The sequence below is a fragment of the Mustela erminea genome, chromosome 2, assembly GCF_009829155.1.
Source record: "Mustela erminea isolate mMusErm1 chromosome 2, mMusErm1.Pri, whole genome shotgun sequence".
Taxonomy (NCBI): Eukaryota; Metazoa; Chordata; class Mammalia; order Carnivora; family Mustelidae; genus Mustela; species Mustela erminea.
The window spans coordinates 24,762,440-24,778,398 of NC_045615.1; the positions used below are offsets into that span (position 1 = coordinate 24,762,440).

The 15,959-nt window shown below is 41.7% G+C and overlaps 1 protein-coding gene across 3 annotated transcripts in view; it reads right to left on the reverse strand.

Moving 5' to 3' along the window:
- SH3D19 (SH3 domain containing 19) overlaps window positions 1–10,062 on the reverse strand; it is a 179,348-nt gene extending 169,286 nt beyond the window's left edge. For 2 of the 3 annotated variants that reach the window (XM_032332501.1, XM_032332500.1), the window contains exon 1: window positions 9,592–10,062. In XM_032332501.1, the coding sequence (XP_032188392.1) occupies window positions 9,592–9,703 (112 nt within the window). In that variant the 5' untranslated portion in view covers window positions 9,704–10,062. The remainder of the gene's footprint in view (window positions 1–9,591) is intronic. The other variant, XM_032332502.1, reaches the window with a different exon arrangement.
- Window positions 10,063–15,959: the final 5,897 nt, after the last annotated feature.

A 15,959-nucleotide genomic window follows, 5' to 3' on the forward strand; every position in this document is an offset into this window, starting at 1 on the left:
CTGCTTGTGACCTCTGCCTGTCAAGTAAATAAATAAAATCTTTAGAAAAAAATAAAAATAAAAATAAAGCCTCTGCCTTCGGCTTGGGTCATGATCCCGGGGTCCTGGAATCAAGCCCCGCATTGGGCTCTCTGCTCAGCAGGGAGCCTGCTTCCCCCTCTCTCTCTGCCTGCCTCTCTGCCTACCTGCAATCTGTCTGTCAAATAAGTAAAATAAAATAAAATAAAAAATAAAAATTTAAAAAATTAAAAACAAAGTTTATTTAAGAAAGAGGGGAGGACCTGGGTGGCTCAGTTGATTGAGACTCTTGATTTCACCTCAGGTCCTGATCTTAGGATGGAGCCCTACCTCAGGCTCCGTGCTCAATGTGGAGTCTGAGATTCTCTCCCTCTGCCCTTCCTTCCCCTTTCTCTTGCTCATGCATGCTCTCTCTCTCTCAAATAAATAAATCTTTAAATAAATAAATAAGATGGTCTATAGCCTGTACCCCCCACACTCCCCCATATACCCATTTCCAACCCAAAGGCAAGCTTAGAGCTCCTAAAGATGAGGCCTATAGTTAATGAGAGAACAGAACTGATTTCCACCTCCTTGTAAACCAGAAGGCAGGCTACCTTCCTGCTTTGTGTCAGGCTCTTTCCACTTCCTCCCCAACATTAACCCCCTCTATACTCCAAAGCTATTAAACATATATTTGCAACTTGTACTTAATTGATAATATTCCCATCATACCGACCCTCCTTACTATAAATTCCCTAAAACACATCTCCTGTTTTCCATTGTCAAAGTAGATCATCACTTCATCAGTAGAGATCCTGTCTTTTTTTTTTTTAAGATTTTATTTATTTATTTATTTGACAGAGATCACAAGTAGGCAGAGAGGCAGGCAGAGAGAGAAAAAGGGGGAAGCAGGCTCCCCACTGAGCAGAGAGCCCGATGCAGGACTCGATCCCAGGACCCTGAGGATCATGACCTGAGCCGAAGGCACAGGCTTAACCCACTGAGCCAGCCAAGGGCTCATGGAGCCGCTGTCTTAAGCATGCAGGACAACTGAAGCTATGTAACTGTTCTCTCCAGGTGAGGCAATTTCTTGAGCTTTGCACTTTTGGATTCTCCCTTATCAACAGAGCACTTCACAAAGAGCCCTAAGAAAATTGCCCAAAATCTTATCTCACATTTTGGCAAACATCTATAAACCAAGTCAAAAGTTACTTTTCTTCTCATCTCCTAGAATCTTCAAGTGTAAAGTTGGAAGCCTCATCCTTTCAATTAATAAAGCAAAAACCAAGGCCCAGAGAGATGCTGTAAATTGCTAGAGGCTAAGCAAAGCTAATTGAGAGAGACTTGATTAAAACCCAAGTGTTCAGAGGATTAGTTCCAAAGTACCACGGAATGCAAAAAAGCTGAAATGATCTAAGGGAAAACAGAGTTGCCCTCAGAATATAATGTGCCAATGAAGTTGGAAGCACCAATGAATCGTGTCAAAATTTAACAAAAAGAAGAATAAAGAGATGCACCATGGTTAACTTTGAACTAAATGAAAAGCAAAAATGAGCTTTTCATTTTTAATGATAAATAAAAGGTAAAGGTCTATACAAGACATGCTGAAATTCTGTATGGAACAAGAAATGCCAAATGAAGAACTCCGCTCAGTCTTTGGAGGTCTTGTAAAATTGATGCATTTCTAAAAAATGCATGAACTCCAAAGCAAAGCAACTATATCAGATTACAATATGCTGAAGATGCAGGTTTACCTCCTTCTTCTCCACCAAGTGAAATCCCATTAACTTCTCCCAAATGAAGAAAAATGTGGATTCAGTTAAGTGTCAGCTATTTAAACAAAAACGTAAGTATAAATAAATAAACACAAGTAACTTTATAGGTATTTACTACATTCCTCGCCATGTTCTAAGAGTATTAACTATACTAACTCATTTAATCCTCAAATTCTATGCAGTAGGGCGCCTGGGTGGCTCAGTGGTTTAAGCCTCTGCCTTCAGTTCAGGTCATGATCTCAGGGTCCTGGGATCGAGCCCCACATTGGGCTCTCTGCTCAGCGGGGAGCCTGCTTCCCCCTCTTTCTCTGCCTGCCTTCTGCCTACTTGTGATCTCTCTCTATCAAATAAATGAATAAATAAAAATCTTTAAATCTTTTTAAAAAAATTATATGCAGTAGACTTTATTAATATTCCCATTTAAATCACAAATAAGGAATGGAAACAGAGGTTAGGTAACCTGTTCAAGGTCACACACTTTGTGAGAGGTAAGCCAAAAAAAAAAAATCAACCATGACAGTTTTGGTTCTTTTGCTAAAGTCCCTTTGGTAATCATCATAGACTACTTTATATTCTTATTTACCTTATTTATTATAAAGTGCATTAGCCTAAAAGCATGGATAAATTCCTAAAAACATAAGACAGGGATAAATTCCTAGAAACATGTGACCTCTCAAAACTGAAGCAGGAAGAAACAGAAGATTTGAACAGACTGATTACCAGCAATGAAATTAAATCAGTAGTCAAAAAAACTCCCAATAAACCAAAGTGCAGGACCAGATGATTCCACAGATGAATTCTACCAAACAGATAAAGAGGAATTAATACCTATTGTTCTCAAACGTTTCAAGAAAAACAGAGGAGGAAGGAAAGCCTCCAAATTCATTCTATGAGGGCAGCCATTACCCTGATACCAAAACCACATCAAGACAACTATTTAAAAAAAAAAAAAAAAAAACAGAAACAAAAAAAAAAACCTATAGGCCAGTATCTATGATGAACCTAGATGCAAAAATCCTCAACAAGGGGCACCTGGGTGGCTCAGTGGCTTAAGCCTCTCTGCCTTAGGTTCAGGTCATGATCTCGGGGTCCTGGGATCGAGCCCCATATCGGGCTCTCTGCTCGGCGGGGAGCCTGCTTCCCCCTCCCTCTCTCTGCCTGCCTCTCTGCCTACTTGTGATTCTGACTGTCAAATAATTTAAAAAAAAAAAAAAAGAAAAAAAAATATCACTCACTATCATCAAGTGGAATTTATTCCTGGGATACAAGGATGGTTCAATATTCACAAATCAATCAACCTGATACATCACATCCACAAGAGAAAGGATAAAAAGCATATAGCCATTTCGACAGATGCGGAAAAAGCATCTGACAAAGTACAACATCCACTCATGATAAAAACCCTCAACAAAGTACGTTTAGAAGGAACATACCTCAACATAATAAAGGCCATATATGAAAAACCCACAGCTAAAATCATATTTAATAGGGGAAAAACAGAGCTTTCCCCCCAAGATTAGGAACAATTAAGGATGTCCACTCTCACCACTTTCATTCAACACAGCACTGGAAGTCCTAGCCACAGTAGTCAGACAGCAAAAAAGAATAAAAGGCATCCAAATTGGTAAGGGAGACATAAGACTTTCACTACTTGCACAGGACATGATACTATAAATAGAAAACCCTAAGACGCCACCAAAAAACTACTAGAACGGATAAATGAATTCAGTAAGGTCACAGGATATAAAATCAAAACACAGGAATCTGTTGTATTTCTATACAGTAATAATGAAGTAGCAGAAAATTAAGAAAACAATTCTATTTACAATTACAGAAATAATAAAGTAGGTAAAAATTTAATGAAAGAGGTAAAAGACCTGTCCTCTGAGAACTACAAAACACTGATGAAGGAAACTGAAGATGACACAGACAAATGAAAAGGTATTTCATGCTCATGGACCAGAAGAACAAATACTGTTAAAATGTCCCTATTAGGGGCACATGAGTGGTTCACTGGGTTAAGCGTCTGACTCCTGATTTCGATCAGGTCATAATCTCAGGGCTGTGATCCAGCCTTGCAGCAGGCTCCATGCTCAGTGGGGTGGCTGCTTGGGATTCTCTCTCTCCCTCTGCCCCGCCCCTCATGATTGCAGGTTCTTGCTCTCTCCCTCAAATAAATAAACCTTTAAAAAAAAAAAAAAAAGTCCAGGGTGCCTGGGTGGCTCAGTCAGTGAAGTGTCTGCCTTTGGCTCAGGTCATGATCCCAGGGTCCTGGGATGGAGCCCCACATCAGACTCCCTGCTCAGTGGGGAGCCTGCTTCTCCCTCTGTCCGCTAACCTGCTTGTGTTCCCGTCTCGCTGTGTCTCTCTCTGTTAAATAAATAAAATCTTTAGAAAAAAAAAAAAAAAGTCCATATTACTCAAAGCAATATACAGATTTAATGTGATCTCTATCAAAATACCAAGAGCATTTTTCACAGAACTAGAACAAATGATCCTAAAATTTGTATTGAACCACAGAAGTACCCAAATAGCCAAAGCAAACTCAGAAAAAGAACAAAACTGGAGATATCACAATCCCAATCCCAGATTTCAGTATACACTACCAAAGCTGTAGTAATCAAACCAGTATGGTTTAGCACAAAAAGAGACACACAGGTCAATGCAACAGAAAAGGGAGCTCAGATATAAACCCATGATTACACGGTCAATTAATCTACAACAAAGGAGGCAAGAATATGCAGTGGGAAAAAGACAGTCTCTTCAACAAATGGTGCTAGAGAAACTGGATAGCTATATGCAAAAAAGTGAAACTGGATCACTTTCTTATACAATACACAAAAAAAAACCCTCAAAGTAAATTAAAGACCTAATGTAAGAACTGAAGCCATAAAAATCCTAGAAGAGAGCAGACAGTAATATCTCTGACATGAGCCATAGCATCATTTTTCTAGATATGCCTCCTGGGGTAAGGGAAACAAAAGCAAATAAACCCACACCCACACACACACACACACACACAAAAGGACCCCCCCAAAAAAACTACCAGAACTGCAACAAAATAAAAAGCTTCTGCACAGCAAAGAAACAATCAACAAAATTGAAAGGCAACCTACCGAATGGGAGAAGATATTTGCAAATGACCAATCCAATGTTAGCATCCAAAATATATAAAGAACTCCAATAACTTAACACCAAAAAGCAAAAATAATCTGATTGAAAATGGGCAGAAGACATGAATAAACATTTCTCCAAGAAGACCTATAGATGGCCAACAGACGTATGAAAAAATGCTCAACATCACTAAAAATCGGGGAAATGTGTATCTAAATCACAATGAGATATCACCTCACACATGTCAGAATGGCTTAACTCAACAGCACAAGAAACAAGTGTTGGCGAGGAAGTGGAGAAAAAGGAACCCTCTTGCACTATTGGTGGGAATGCAAACTGGTAGAGCCACTGTGGGAAACAGTAGGGAGGTTACTTAAAAAAATTAAAAATAGGGTGCCTGAATGTCTCAGTCGTTAAGCAGCTGCCTTTGGCTCAGGTCATGATCCCAGGGTCCTGGGATGGAGCCCCACATCAGGCTCCCTGCTCATCAGGAAGCCTGCTTCTCCCTCTCCTGCCCACCCTGCTTGTGTTCCTTCTCTCTCTGTGTCTCCGTCTGTCAAATAAATAAAAAAAAATCTTTTGAAAAAAGTAAAAGTAGAATTACCACATGATTCAGTAATTCCACTACTAGGTATTCATCCAAAGGATACTAGAACACTAATTCAAAAGGATGCCTGCACCCTAGTGTTTGTACCAGCATTATTTACAATAGTCAAGATATGGAAGGAGCCCAAGTGACCACCAATGATAACTGGATAAAGAAGATGTGAGATACATATATAGTGGAATATTAATCAGTCATCAAAAGAATGAAATCTTGCCATTTGCAATGACATGGATGGAGCTAGAGAGTATAATGCCAAATCAAGTTAGTCAGTCAGAGAAAGACAAATACCATATGATTTCACTCATGTGTGGAATTTAAGAAACCAAACAAGTGAACAAAGAAGACAGACAAAAAAAGACTCTTAAACATACAGAACAACAAAAAAAATAGTGACAAACTGGTGGTTACCAGAGGGGAAGTGGGTGGGGGGGACAGGTGAAATAGATGATGGGGAGTAAGAAGTACACAAATCACAATGAGCACTGAGTAATGTACAGAACTGTCGATTCACTATGCTGTACACCTGAAGCTAACATCACACTACATTAATTATACTAGAATTATTTTTAAACAAAACAAAAATAAATAAAGGGTATTAGCCTTACCTTCCTTAATTCTATGACATGTTCTTTTAAAAACAGGGATCCTATTTATAAATCTTTGTGTTCCCTGTATTTTCTATACCATTTTGCATATATTATCCTAAAGAGGATAACTAGACATATTTTTTTTAAGAATTATCTTTTTAATTGAGAGAGAGAGAGAGAGAGCACATGCATAAGTGGGGGTGGAGGGGCAGAGGGAGAGAAAAGGGGATAAGCAGACTCCCCACTGAGGGGGGAGCCCCACACAAGGCTTGATCCCAGGACCCTGAGATCATGAGATGAGCCGAATTCAGACGCTTAACCACTTAACCAACTAAGCCACCCAGGCACCCCTAGACAGGTCTTCTTAAAGAATTTGGAGAATGCAAGTCTCTTATATATATATATTATATATTATATATTATATATTATATATTATATATTATATATATATATAATATAAATGTATCCATAGTTTCCAGGGGACTTAAAATAAGTTTCTTCAACTTTTTAGACAACTGCAAACTGGGCCATATGACCTGGAATGTCCCATGAATCAACTCAAAAAAACTGTAGTTTATGACTTAGAACACAAAAGAGAGGTAACTGAAGTGAGGCTGTACCTACCACCTGTATTATTTTAGACTAAGTCTTCTCACATTTCTGAGTTTCAATTTACTTGTCTTTATTTCTTTTCAAGATTTTATTTATTTATTTGAGATAGAACCAGAGTGAGCAAGAGAGTGCACGTGCAGACCACGAAGGGGGCAGGGGAGGGGCGACTAGGCTCTCGGCTGAGCAGGAGAAGAGCAGGGCACAGTAGCCTGAGTCCAGGGCAGACACTTAATTGACTCAGCCACCCAGGCGCCCAGAAAAAGCATTATTAACCAAGCAACACAGTAGGGGGAAGAGGGACACAAACTATCAAGAAAGACTCATAAATACACCTACATTAAAATTCAGAATTTCCACATCAAAAGAAACCATAAAGAAAATTTTTAAAAATAAGCCTGAGTGGAAGAAGATATTTGCAACATATGGAACCAACAAAACTTCAGATTCCTTTGTAAGAACTCCAGTAAATCAATAAAAAATGACAGACAAAAAGGGTGATATATTTATGCAATGAAAATAAACTACATCAGCATATAACAATATGGATAAATTTTACAAACAATATTGAGTGAAAAAAGCATAACACTAAAGAATACAGACAGCATGGTTCCACTCATATGAAGTTTTAAAATAGGTAAAATAATAATACTGTATAGGGATGCATATGCATACAGGTAAGACTGTACAGAAAGGCAAGAAATAATAATCGCAAAAGTCAAAAAAGTAGTTTCCTCAAGAGGAGAGAAGAGGTCATGACCTGGAGGCATCCGAGTCTGCTTCTGGGGAACTGATAATATTCTATTTCTTGATTTGGACACAGGTTACAAGAGTTTCACTTTATAGTTTATAGGCTTTATACACTCTTCTGATTGTATACTGCAAAAATAAACACACCTTCCAACCACCTACAGTTAGCAGGAAGAGGAGTTCACAGACTCCTCTAGTCCATAAACTCCAAATATATGGTGTCAAGTTATGTGAGATCAAAGAGAAAATTTAGATTGTAAAATCATGGGGGAAGAAGGAAGCAGTGAGAACCGGAGAGGTCAAAGATTAGAAAGACAGACGATAAGCAGAAGAAACACTAAGCCTCTGGGTCAGTTCACATTCTCACTTGGATAGAGAGCAGCATCTAACACAAACAGAACTAACAAATGCCCAAGCTTGGTAAGGAATGCAATGGTGTCTAAAAAACACGTGAACTAATGAGCAGAGTTTGTAAAGGAATGTGAGCTATTAAATAATGTATCGCAAAACAAAGAAGACCAATTGTTGCAAGTTTAACCTTCTGCCTGCTCCATGATCATCCCTCACTGCCTAATGGAAATAGGACATATTACATGGTTAGAAACCGCAAACACCAATTTCTGAGTGAAAACGTACAAAATGTCAGGTCCAGCAAAGTAATATCACCGAACCTAGAAAAGCTTCTGCCAGCCTTGGAATAAACACAAATATTGCAACTAAATGATGAACATGTATCTGGATCATATCTAGTCCTACCTCCAATATTCTTCACACTACAGTCCATTGTAAGAGAAAGTGAAGCTTTTTGCTGAAGATAACAGGAATCCAAGGCAGCCTACACTGTTTAAATCAGCAAATCAATGGAGGTTCATCTTTGTGAAGTTTTTTCATTGTATTCTTGCAAGAAATATTAATTCATATCTAACAACTGCCCATGATTTCATTAGTCTGGATTATATCGAACAAAACTATCAAAACGTCTAGTGTTCATGCAGAAAGTCAAACGCTTTATTTTGATGAAAAGCCCCTGTAATGGGCATCAAGAATTATTTTTAAGGTTCCAAGATCCTACCAAGGGCATCAAATTGACTATTTCTTTATGTTCCACTAAATTCTTGCCCATCATCCCATTTTCTATCCCTCATTGGTTCCCCTCAGACCTGTTCTTTTCTCTTAATTCTCCAATTTTCCCTCAGGTTAAGCCACACAGAAAAGCTTCACCATGACTTGATGGAATGTTTATATGGTCCATTTTCTAAAGAAGCTCTACTAACTCGTTCTCATCTAAATCTTTCTCACTTCTCTATCTCCCTCCTGTTGTCATCTCCCTAAGTTTGTTCTTCCCTCCAGTGTGCAGATACGCGGCTAATGCCATTTTAAACAAAGGCCAAAGAATTTCCTCTCCATTACGTTTGATTGAAAAGCTGCCCCAGGAACCCAGAAGGGGTGTGTGGATCTACCTACTCTTCCACTTAAGTTCCAAACTATCGAGCCAAGCCGCCTTTGTGCACCCAAAAGCACAAGACCATAAAAGTAACTAGAGGCCCAGAAATGAGTCTCGGTCCAAACGAACTGCCTTCTGGCGTGCCCCATGCTGGACTGGAGGGCTCACAGAGGAACTAAAGCAAGTGCGAGACAGAGCTGGTGAACTCGGGCGGTGGGGCCTGGGCAGAATCAAAGGTCCGAAGTTCAAGAGACACGAAACCAGACTCGACTATCAGCACACGGTTCCACCTGGTAGCCGCCCAGCAGGCCAACCCATCGGGCGGGGTCGTCCCCCGAGACTGCCGGACCCAGAGAATCCTGCACCGGCCCTGACTCATCTAGAGACAAGCCGTCAGTCACCCGGGCCGCCCAGTTCAAGCCAGCAGCTCCTAGACTAGCGCGCACGAAACGTCCGTGGGTTCGCCGCCAGCACCACGAGCAGGTACCGACCAGTTTCGGATTTCCCGGGGGCTCGGCCCGAAAGTGAGGACGAGGATGGAAAAGCCACTCTTCCTGCGTCTCCCGGCGCAGAGTGAAAGATGCCGGTCGCAGCCGGGCGGGTGAGCGGCCGCCGCCGTCCCGGGCAGGACCTGCGCGGCCCCGGGGCGCCCGGCCCCGGGTCCCCTCCTCCCCCGTAGCCCCTCGCGCCGGCCGCGCCCCTCACCTGCGGCCGAGTGGCCCGACAGCGCACGGCCGCGAGCGCGGCGCGGGCCCCCGAACTCGCGGCGCTCGCGCAGCTCTTCCTCCTCGTCCTCCCGCCGCCGGCCCTCAGCCATGGACGAGGCGCAGAGGCGCAGCCCGGGAACGGCGGGCGAGCCGTGGGCCTCGGCGCCGGGTCCGCAAGCACCGCGCGCTCCACGCCAGCGCCCTCCGGCCCGGGGGAGGCGGCGGCTACCTCGGCGGACTCCACCTGCAGCCCGCGGGGGAGCGGCCTGGCTCGGGCGGGCCTCTTTCCCCGCCTCCTCGCGGCGCCCCAGCGGCCTCCTTCTCCCGCTTTCTGTCTCCCACTCTTCCCCCCTTCCGCCTTCCCTTCCCCGCCCCGCAGAGTTGGAGCCGGGATGGGGCGGGGGGTGGCCTGGCCTCGCCTCCCGGGGGAGGGGTTCCCGCCGCTGGGGCCGCCCCACAGCCACACGCTGGAAGCGCCCGCCGGACCAAAACAAACGTGTACAAAATAAATAAATGGGATAGGAAGCTGGGAAAGAGGAGGCGGCTTGGCCTCTTCCTGCCCTTTCACGACGTTCGGGTGTCAACAGGAAACCCATTTGCTTGACACTTACACAAAGAGGGGGGAGGGGCAACCTTCCCTTGGCTGGACTCGGAGAGCGGGTCGGCTGGGAGCCCTCAACTTGGGAACAAACGTGGAGTTTGCTCAAGCCTCTAGGCTGCACGCTTTTCTTCTTTTCCTCTCATAGCACCCTTTTAAATGGACTCTTGCCAGAACACAGGATTTCTAGGGCAGTGGAATGATTTTGTGTGTTGTAACGGTGAATACATGTCAGTATACATTTGTCCAAACTCATAGCACGTACAACATGCACGGAACCCCAGTGTAAACTGTGGGCTCTGGGTGATTGTGATGTGTCAAGATTATGATGTGTTCCTCAGTTATAACAAATGGATGGATCCCTCTCTCCCAGATGTTGATAATGGGGGAGGCTGTGCAAGAAGGTTACATGTGAAATCTCAGTCTTAGCTCAATTTTGCTGTGAACCTAAAATATATAGCCTAATTTTTAAAAATTGGTTGTTGGTTTTTGTTTTTGTTTTTCCCAGCCTCGCTGTATTCTATATACCTTAGGGTTAGGAAGTGGCCACAAGCCCTAGAAGAAAATGTGTTTAAGAACCATGTACCTGGGCGCCTGGGTGGCTCAGTGGTTTAAGCCGCTGCCTTCGGCTCAGGTCATGATCTCAGGGTGTTGGGATCGAGTCCCGCATCGGGCTCTCTGCTCAGCGGGGAGCCTGCTTCCCTCTGTCTCTCTCTGTCTGCCTCTCCATCTACTTGTGATTTCTCTCTGTCAAATAAATAAATAAATAAATAAAATCTTAAAAAAAAAAAAAAGAACCATGTATCTGAGTAATTGCAAAGAAATGATTTGGTGTTGGAGTGAGAAACTGTAATTTGAAGCACTTAGCTATGAGACCTCCTCCCTTTTTCAAAGGTGAAAAGGTGAGAGAAAGTTATTAAGTGTATCTGTATAGTACACATCTTAAGTTCAGGACTTGCATATGCAAACATTCTCACAGAGAGGGGCAGATCCTACAATCTCAGAAAAATATCCAAGCGATATTTTTGGCAGGGACACTGTCTGGACATGAACCTGTAGGAAACTCCCTGGTGGAATGAACAGGCCTTTATCTCCAGCTTGGTGCTCTATTTCTGAGAGATTGAGAGAGTTCCTGATGTCAGCATGTGAGAGAAAAAGAAAGGGAGAAAAGGGTCACTGAAAATAGAATTGCCTGCTGTACCTGAGTGCCATTTCTTTGCCTTTTCAATAGTGGTTGTTGCTGCCTGAAAAAATCATTCTGCTTTTAGGCAGATAAGAACCACAATCGATTTTGTGGAAATGAGGTCAAATCCACCAGTTAAAATTTTATTATTGCATAAGCAGTTAAATACGTAGACATCTGGAGAATTTGAAATTGAACTAGGGAAAAAAGTGTTCTGAACCTGTCAGGTCATTCTAAGTGCTTGGGTTCACTTTAAGTGAAAGCCTGTTTGTAACTTACCTTCAAGGATGAGAATCACTTGAAGGCTCCTACTCTGACAACTTCACAACTTCACTGAGCTGTTGGGAGTCAGTCTCTGGTATTATTCAAATTCTTAGTTTGAAGAGGCTTGAAGGTGCTCTGGATCTCCTATCCAGTCAGAGTTTTCAGAAGCCACCTGCTTCTTTTGAAGTGCATGCTCAAGACCACTTTACATTCAGCAAACATTCATGGGAACTATTTTGTGCCAAATACCACACTAAGTGCTGTGGGGAGACTCAAAAGAGGGAAGGAAATATTTACTTTCAGGCCCTATGGTAGGTGTTCTTCATATAGGTTTTCCCATTTTTTTCAATTTTTAACATAAAATTTACTATCTTAACCATTTTTTTTTTCAGTAGGCTCCACACCCAACTTGGGGCTTGAACTCATGACCCTGAGATCAAGAGTTGCATGCTCCCCTGACAAAGCCGACCAGATGCCCCAATTTGCTCATTTTTAAATGAGCAAAACATGCTCCCTATTCTCCAAAGACAAAGAAAGATTTGTCCAGTTTACCACAAAACAAGGCTAACTTTGGTAAATCTTATAATAGAGATATAACCTCAGAAAAGAGTGCCAAGATAATTCATTGAAGAAGGAATTTTCTTTACAAATGATATTCATATGCAAAAGAATGAATTTGAGGGGCCTTTGGTTGGCTCAGTGGGTTAAGCCTCTGCCTTTGGCCGGGTCATGATCTCAGGGTCCTGGGATGGAGCCCTGCATCAGGCTCTCTGCTTGGCAGGGAGCCTGCTTCCTCCTCTCCCTTTGCCTGCCTCTCTGTCTACTTGTGATCTCTCTCTGTGTCAAATAAATAAATAAAATGTTTTTTTAAAAAAATGAATTTGAATCTGTATTTCATACTGTATCAAAAATAAACTTAAACAGGATCATAGATCTATATTTTAAGACCTAGTGATGAGGAAAATCTGTGCTCTAAGATGGCCAACCCAGTGAGCAAAGTAGTTCCAGCCCCTATCCCGGGGCTCTTCCAGGTTCTTCTCACTGCTCTGCTTCCCAGAGGTGCCAAAAGTACCAAGTATGCAGAAGCAGAAGGGTATAAATTACCCCCTTTGTTTGTGCTCAGGGATCAGACCTTTGAAGATCACTCTCCTCTGAGACCACTGGTGTTAAACCTCTGATCCTCCAAGGTCTCCGAGTGCCGCTTGGTTCTTCCAAGATTCCAAGGTTCTTCCAGGATCCAGTGCAGATTCTATAACACTAGAACTATAAAGCTCCTCAAAGAAAACATAGGATTGAATCTCTGTGACCTTGGCTTGGACAATCATTTCTTAGGATGACATCAAAATGTGTAAGCAACAAAAGTAAAAGTAAATTGGATCTCTCCAAAATTAAAAGCTTATGTGCTTCAAAGGACATCATTAAGAAACTAAGAAGCCAAACCTCAGAATGTGGGAAAATGTTTGAAGATCATATATATAATAAGGAACTTGTATTCAGAATATATAAAGAACTTACAACTCAACATTTAAAAAAAAAAATTAGCCCAACTTTAAAATGGGCATTCTCGAGGTGCCTGGGTGGCTCAGTCAGTTGAGCAGCCAGGTCTTGTTGATCTCAGCTCAGATCTTGATCTCAGGGTTGTGAGTTCAAGCTCTGCATTGGGCTTCACACTGGGCATGGAGCCTAGTTAAAATAAATAAATGGACATTCTTCAAAGAAGATATATAAATAAATGGCCAATAAGAACTTGAAAGATGTTCAACATCATTAGTCATTAGGGAAATGTAAGTCAAAAATTACTGAGGCATCACTTCACACCTCCCGGGATGGCTAAGATAAAAATATAGACAATAATAAGTGTTGTTAAGGATGTGGAGAAATTACAACCCTCATATGTAGCTGATGAGAATGTAAAACGGTACAGCCACTTTGCAAAACAGAGTGGCTTCAAAAAGTTAAATATGGGGTTATCATTTAATGCAGCCATTCTACTTGTAGGTATATACCCAAAAGAAGTGAGAACATGTCCACACAAATATTTGCGCATGAATGTTCACAGCGCAAAAGTGAATACAAATGTCCATCATTTGATGAATAGATAAGCAAAGTCTATTCAATTCAAAGTCTATTCAATTCAATCAGGAATACCCGATTAATGCAGTATTATTTAGCGATGATAAGGAATGAAATGCTGCTACATGCTACAGCTTAGATGAACCTTGAAAACATTATACTGAGTTAAAGAAATCAGAGACAAAAAGACTGCTATGATGTCTGATTTTGTTTATATAAAATGTGCAGAGTAGGTTAAGCCATAGAGACAGAAAGTATATCAGGGGTTCCTGGGGGCAGAGGAGAACGGGAAGTTGCAGCTAATAGGTACAGGATTTCTTTCTGAGGTCATGATAATACTGTAAAATTAGATAGTGGCAAAAATTGCACAACTCTGTGAATGTACTAAGAGATGAATTTTATGGTATGTAAATTATATGTCAATAAGGCTATTTATTGAAATATTTATGTATAAGTATATGTATCTAAATCACCATAAAAACACAAGAAACAAAGACCAGTAAGAGGACTGCACTCTGAAGTCATCATATTAAAGCAGAGAAACCAGATGGGAGTAACAAGCAGTGACAATTTACTCATATGAAAGAAAACCAAAGGTGTGGCCAACTAGCAACTAAATAAACATAGTGAAACATCCTACCCACCCAAGTGACACAAAGGCCAAACCCATAGAAGGAAGATGTTAAGAAACTTGGAATGAAAATTTACAGACTAAGATAACAAGATTCACCATCAAAGCTTTAAGGTATTAAAAAAATTTTTTTCGGAAGAGAGCCCTGAAACATTTCCTAAAAAAAATGTTCTTTGCTTCTCACTTTAGATACACAGCCTGTAATAAACTGGTATATTGAATAAAATGCTACCAAAAGGGGCGCCTGGGTGGCTCAGTGGGTTAAAGCCTCTGCCTTCGGCTCAGGTCATGATCCCAGAGTCCTGGGATCAAGGCCCGCATCGGACTCTCTGCTCTGCAGGGAGCCTGCTTCCACCTCTCTCTCTGCCTGCCTCTGCCTACTTGTGATCTCTCTCTCTCTGTGTGAAATTTAAAAAAAAAAAAATGCTACCAAAAGAAAGAAGAATATATCAATAAATATGTCATAAAATTCTTGGCAAATAGATAACACAATAAGTACTTGTTTAATGACTAAATGAATATAATTTCTTTTTTTCCTGCTGAATCTCCAGAAGGCATGAGTCTCAAGTCCTTTAGCTTGGATAAAAAGAAAGTATTTGGAATTTAAAATGGATAGCTGAAGACCTCAAAAAAGGAAAAGCAAGGATGGTACATAGTAGGTATACAAGGGTATACAGTATTTCCAAAGTTTTATTTCTTAAAATATCTGAACCAAATATGTCAGAATTTTAAGAATTATTCGAGTAGGATGGTGGATTCCTGAGTATTAATTGTATTATTCTTCACATATTCTGTGTGCTTTTAGATTTTCACTATATTAAAAGAATTAAAAAGCAAAAGGCACAGTATAGTTGACTGACATAGCTATAATTTGTGTTTTCCAGTGGACTCCACTGTAGGCCCTTCTCCCTGTGATAGATAGCTTGTTAAAATGTCCCCATTTCTTTATGTCTCCCTCTTCCTATACTTTATGACTGTATCTCCTCCAACAAGCAGTGGTTTCCTAACCCATGAAGTTGGGCCAGCTTTGAGATTTTGCTCTGGCCAAAAGAATATGGCCACACCTAGATCTCAAGAGGCCTTGCTTGCTTCAGCTTGTTCCCTTGAAAGCCTTTTACCACCATGTGAGCAAGCCAATGTGAGCTGACTAAAGAACAAGACATTCTGAAGGGAAAGACCACTTGTCCCGGTGGGAGCCACCTAGACCTGCCCATGGCCAATGACCCCTAAACTTGGGAGAGAAGCCAGTCGCGATTGGCGGAGCTGCTCATCTGTGCCACCGCTGACTACAGGCACAGAAGTGACCCGGCTGAGTCCAGAACTGTTGCCCAGCTGGCCTGTAACCCCATGAGCAGTAAGAAGTGCTTAATGTTTCATGTTACTGAGGTTTTGTGGTGTTTTGTTATGCTGCATGTGCTGATTTGGGAACCCCTGCAATCAGTCAATGAAATAGAATTAGAGGTGCAAAAATGGGATTAGAGAGTAACACCTGTGAAAAGACAGGGGAGACAGAAGTACCAGACAATGGGAAGCGTCATATCGCTCTGCAGACCCGACAAAGCCTCTGCAGGTCCAGGACTTTAAATGGCTAGGCCGTCACTCAGTCACTGGCTGAGG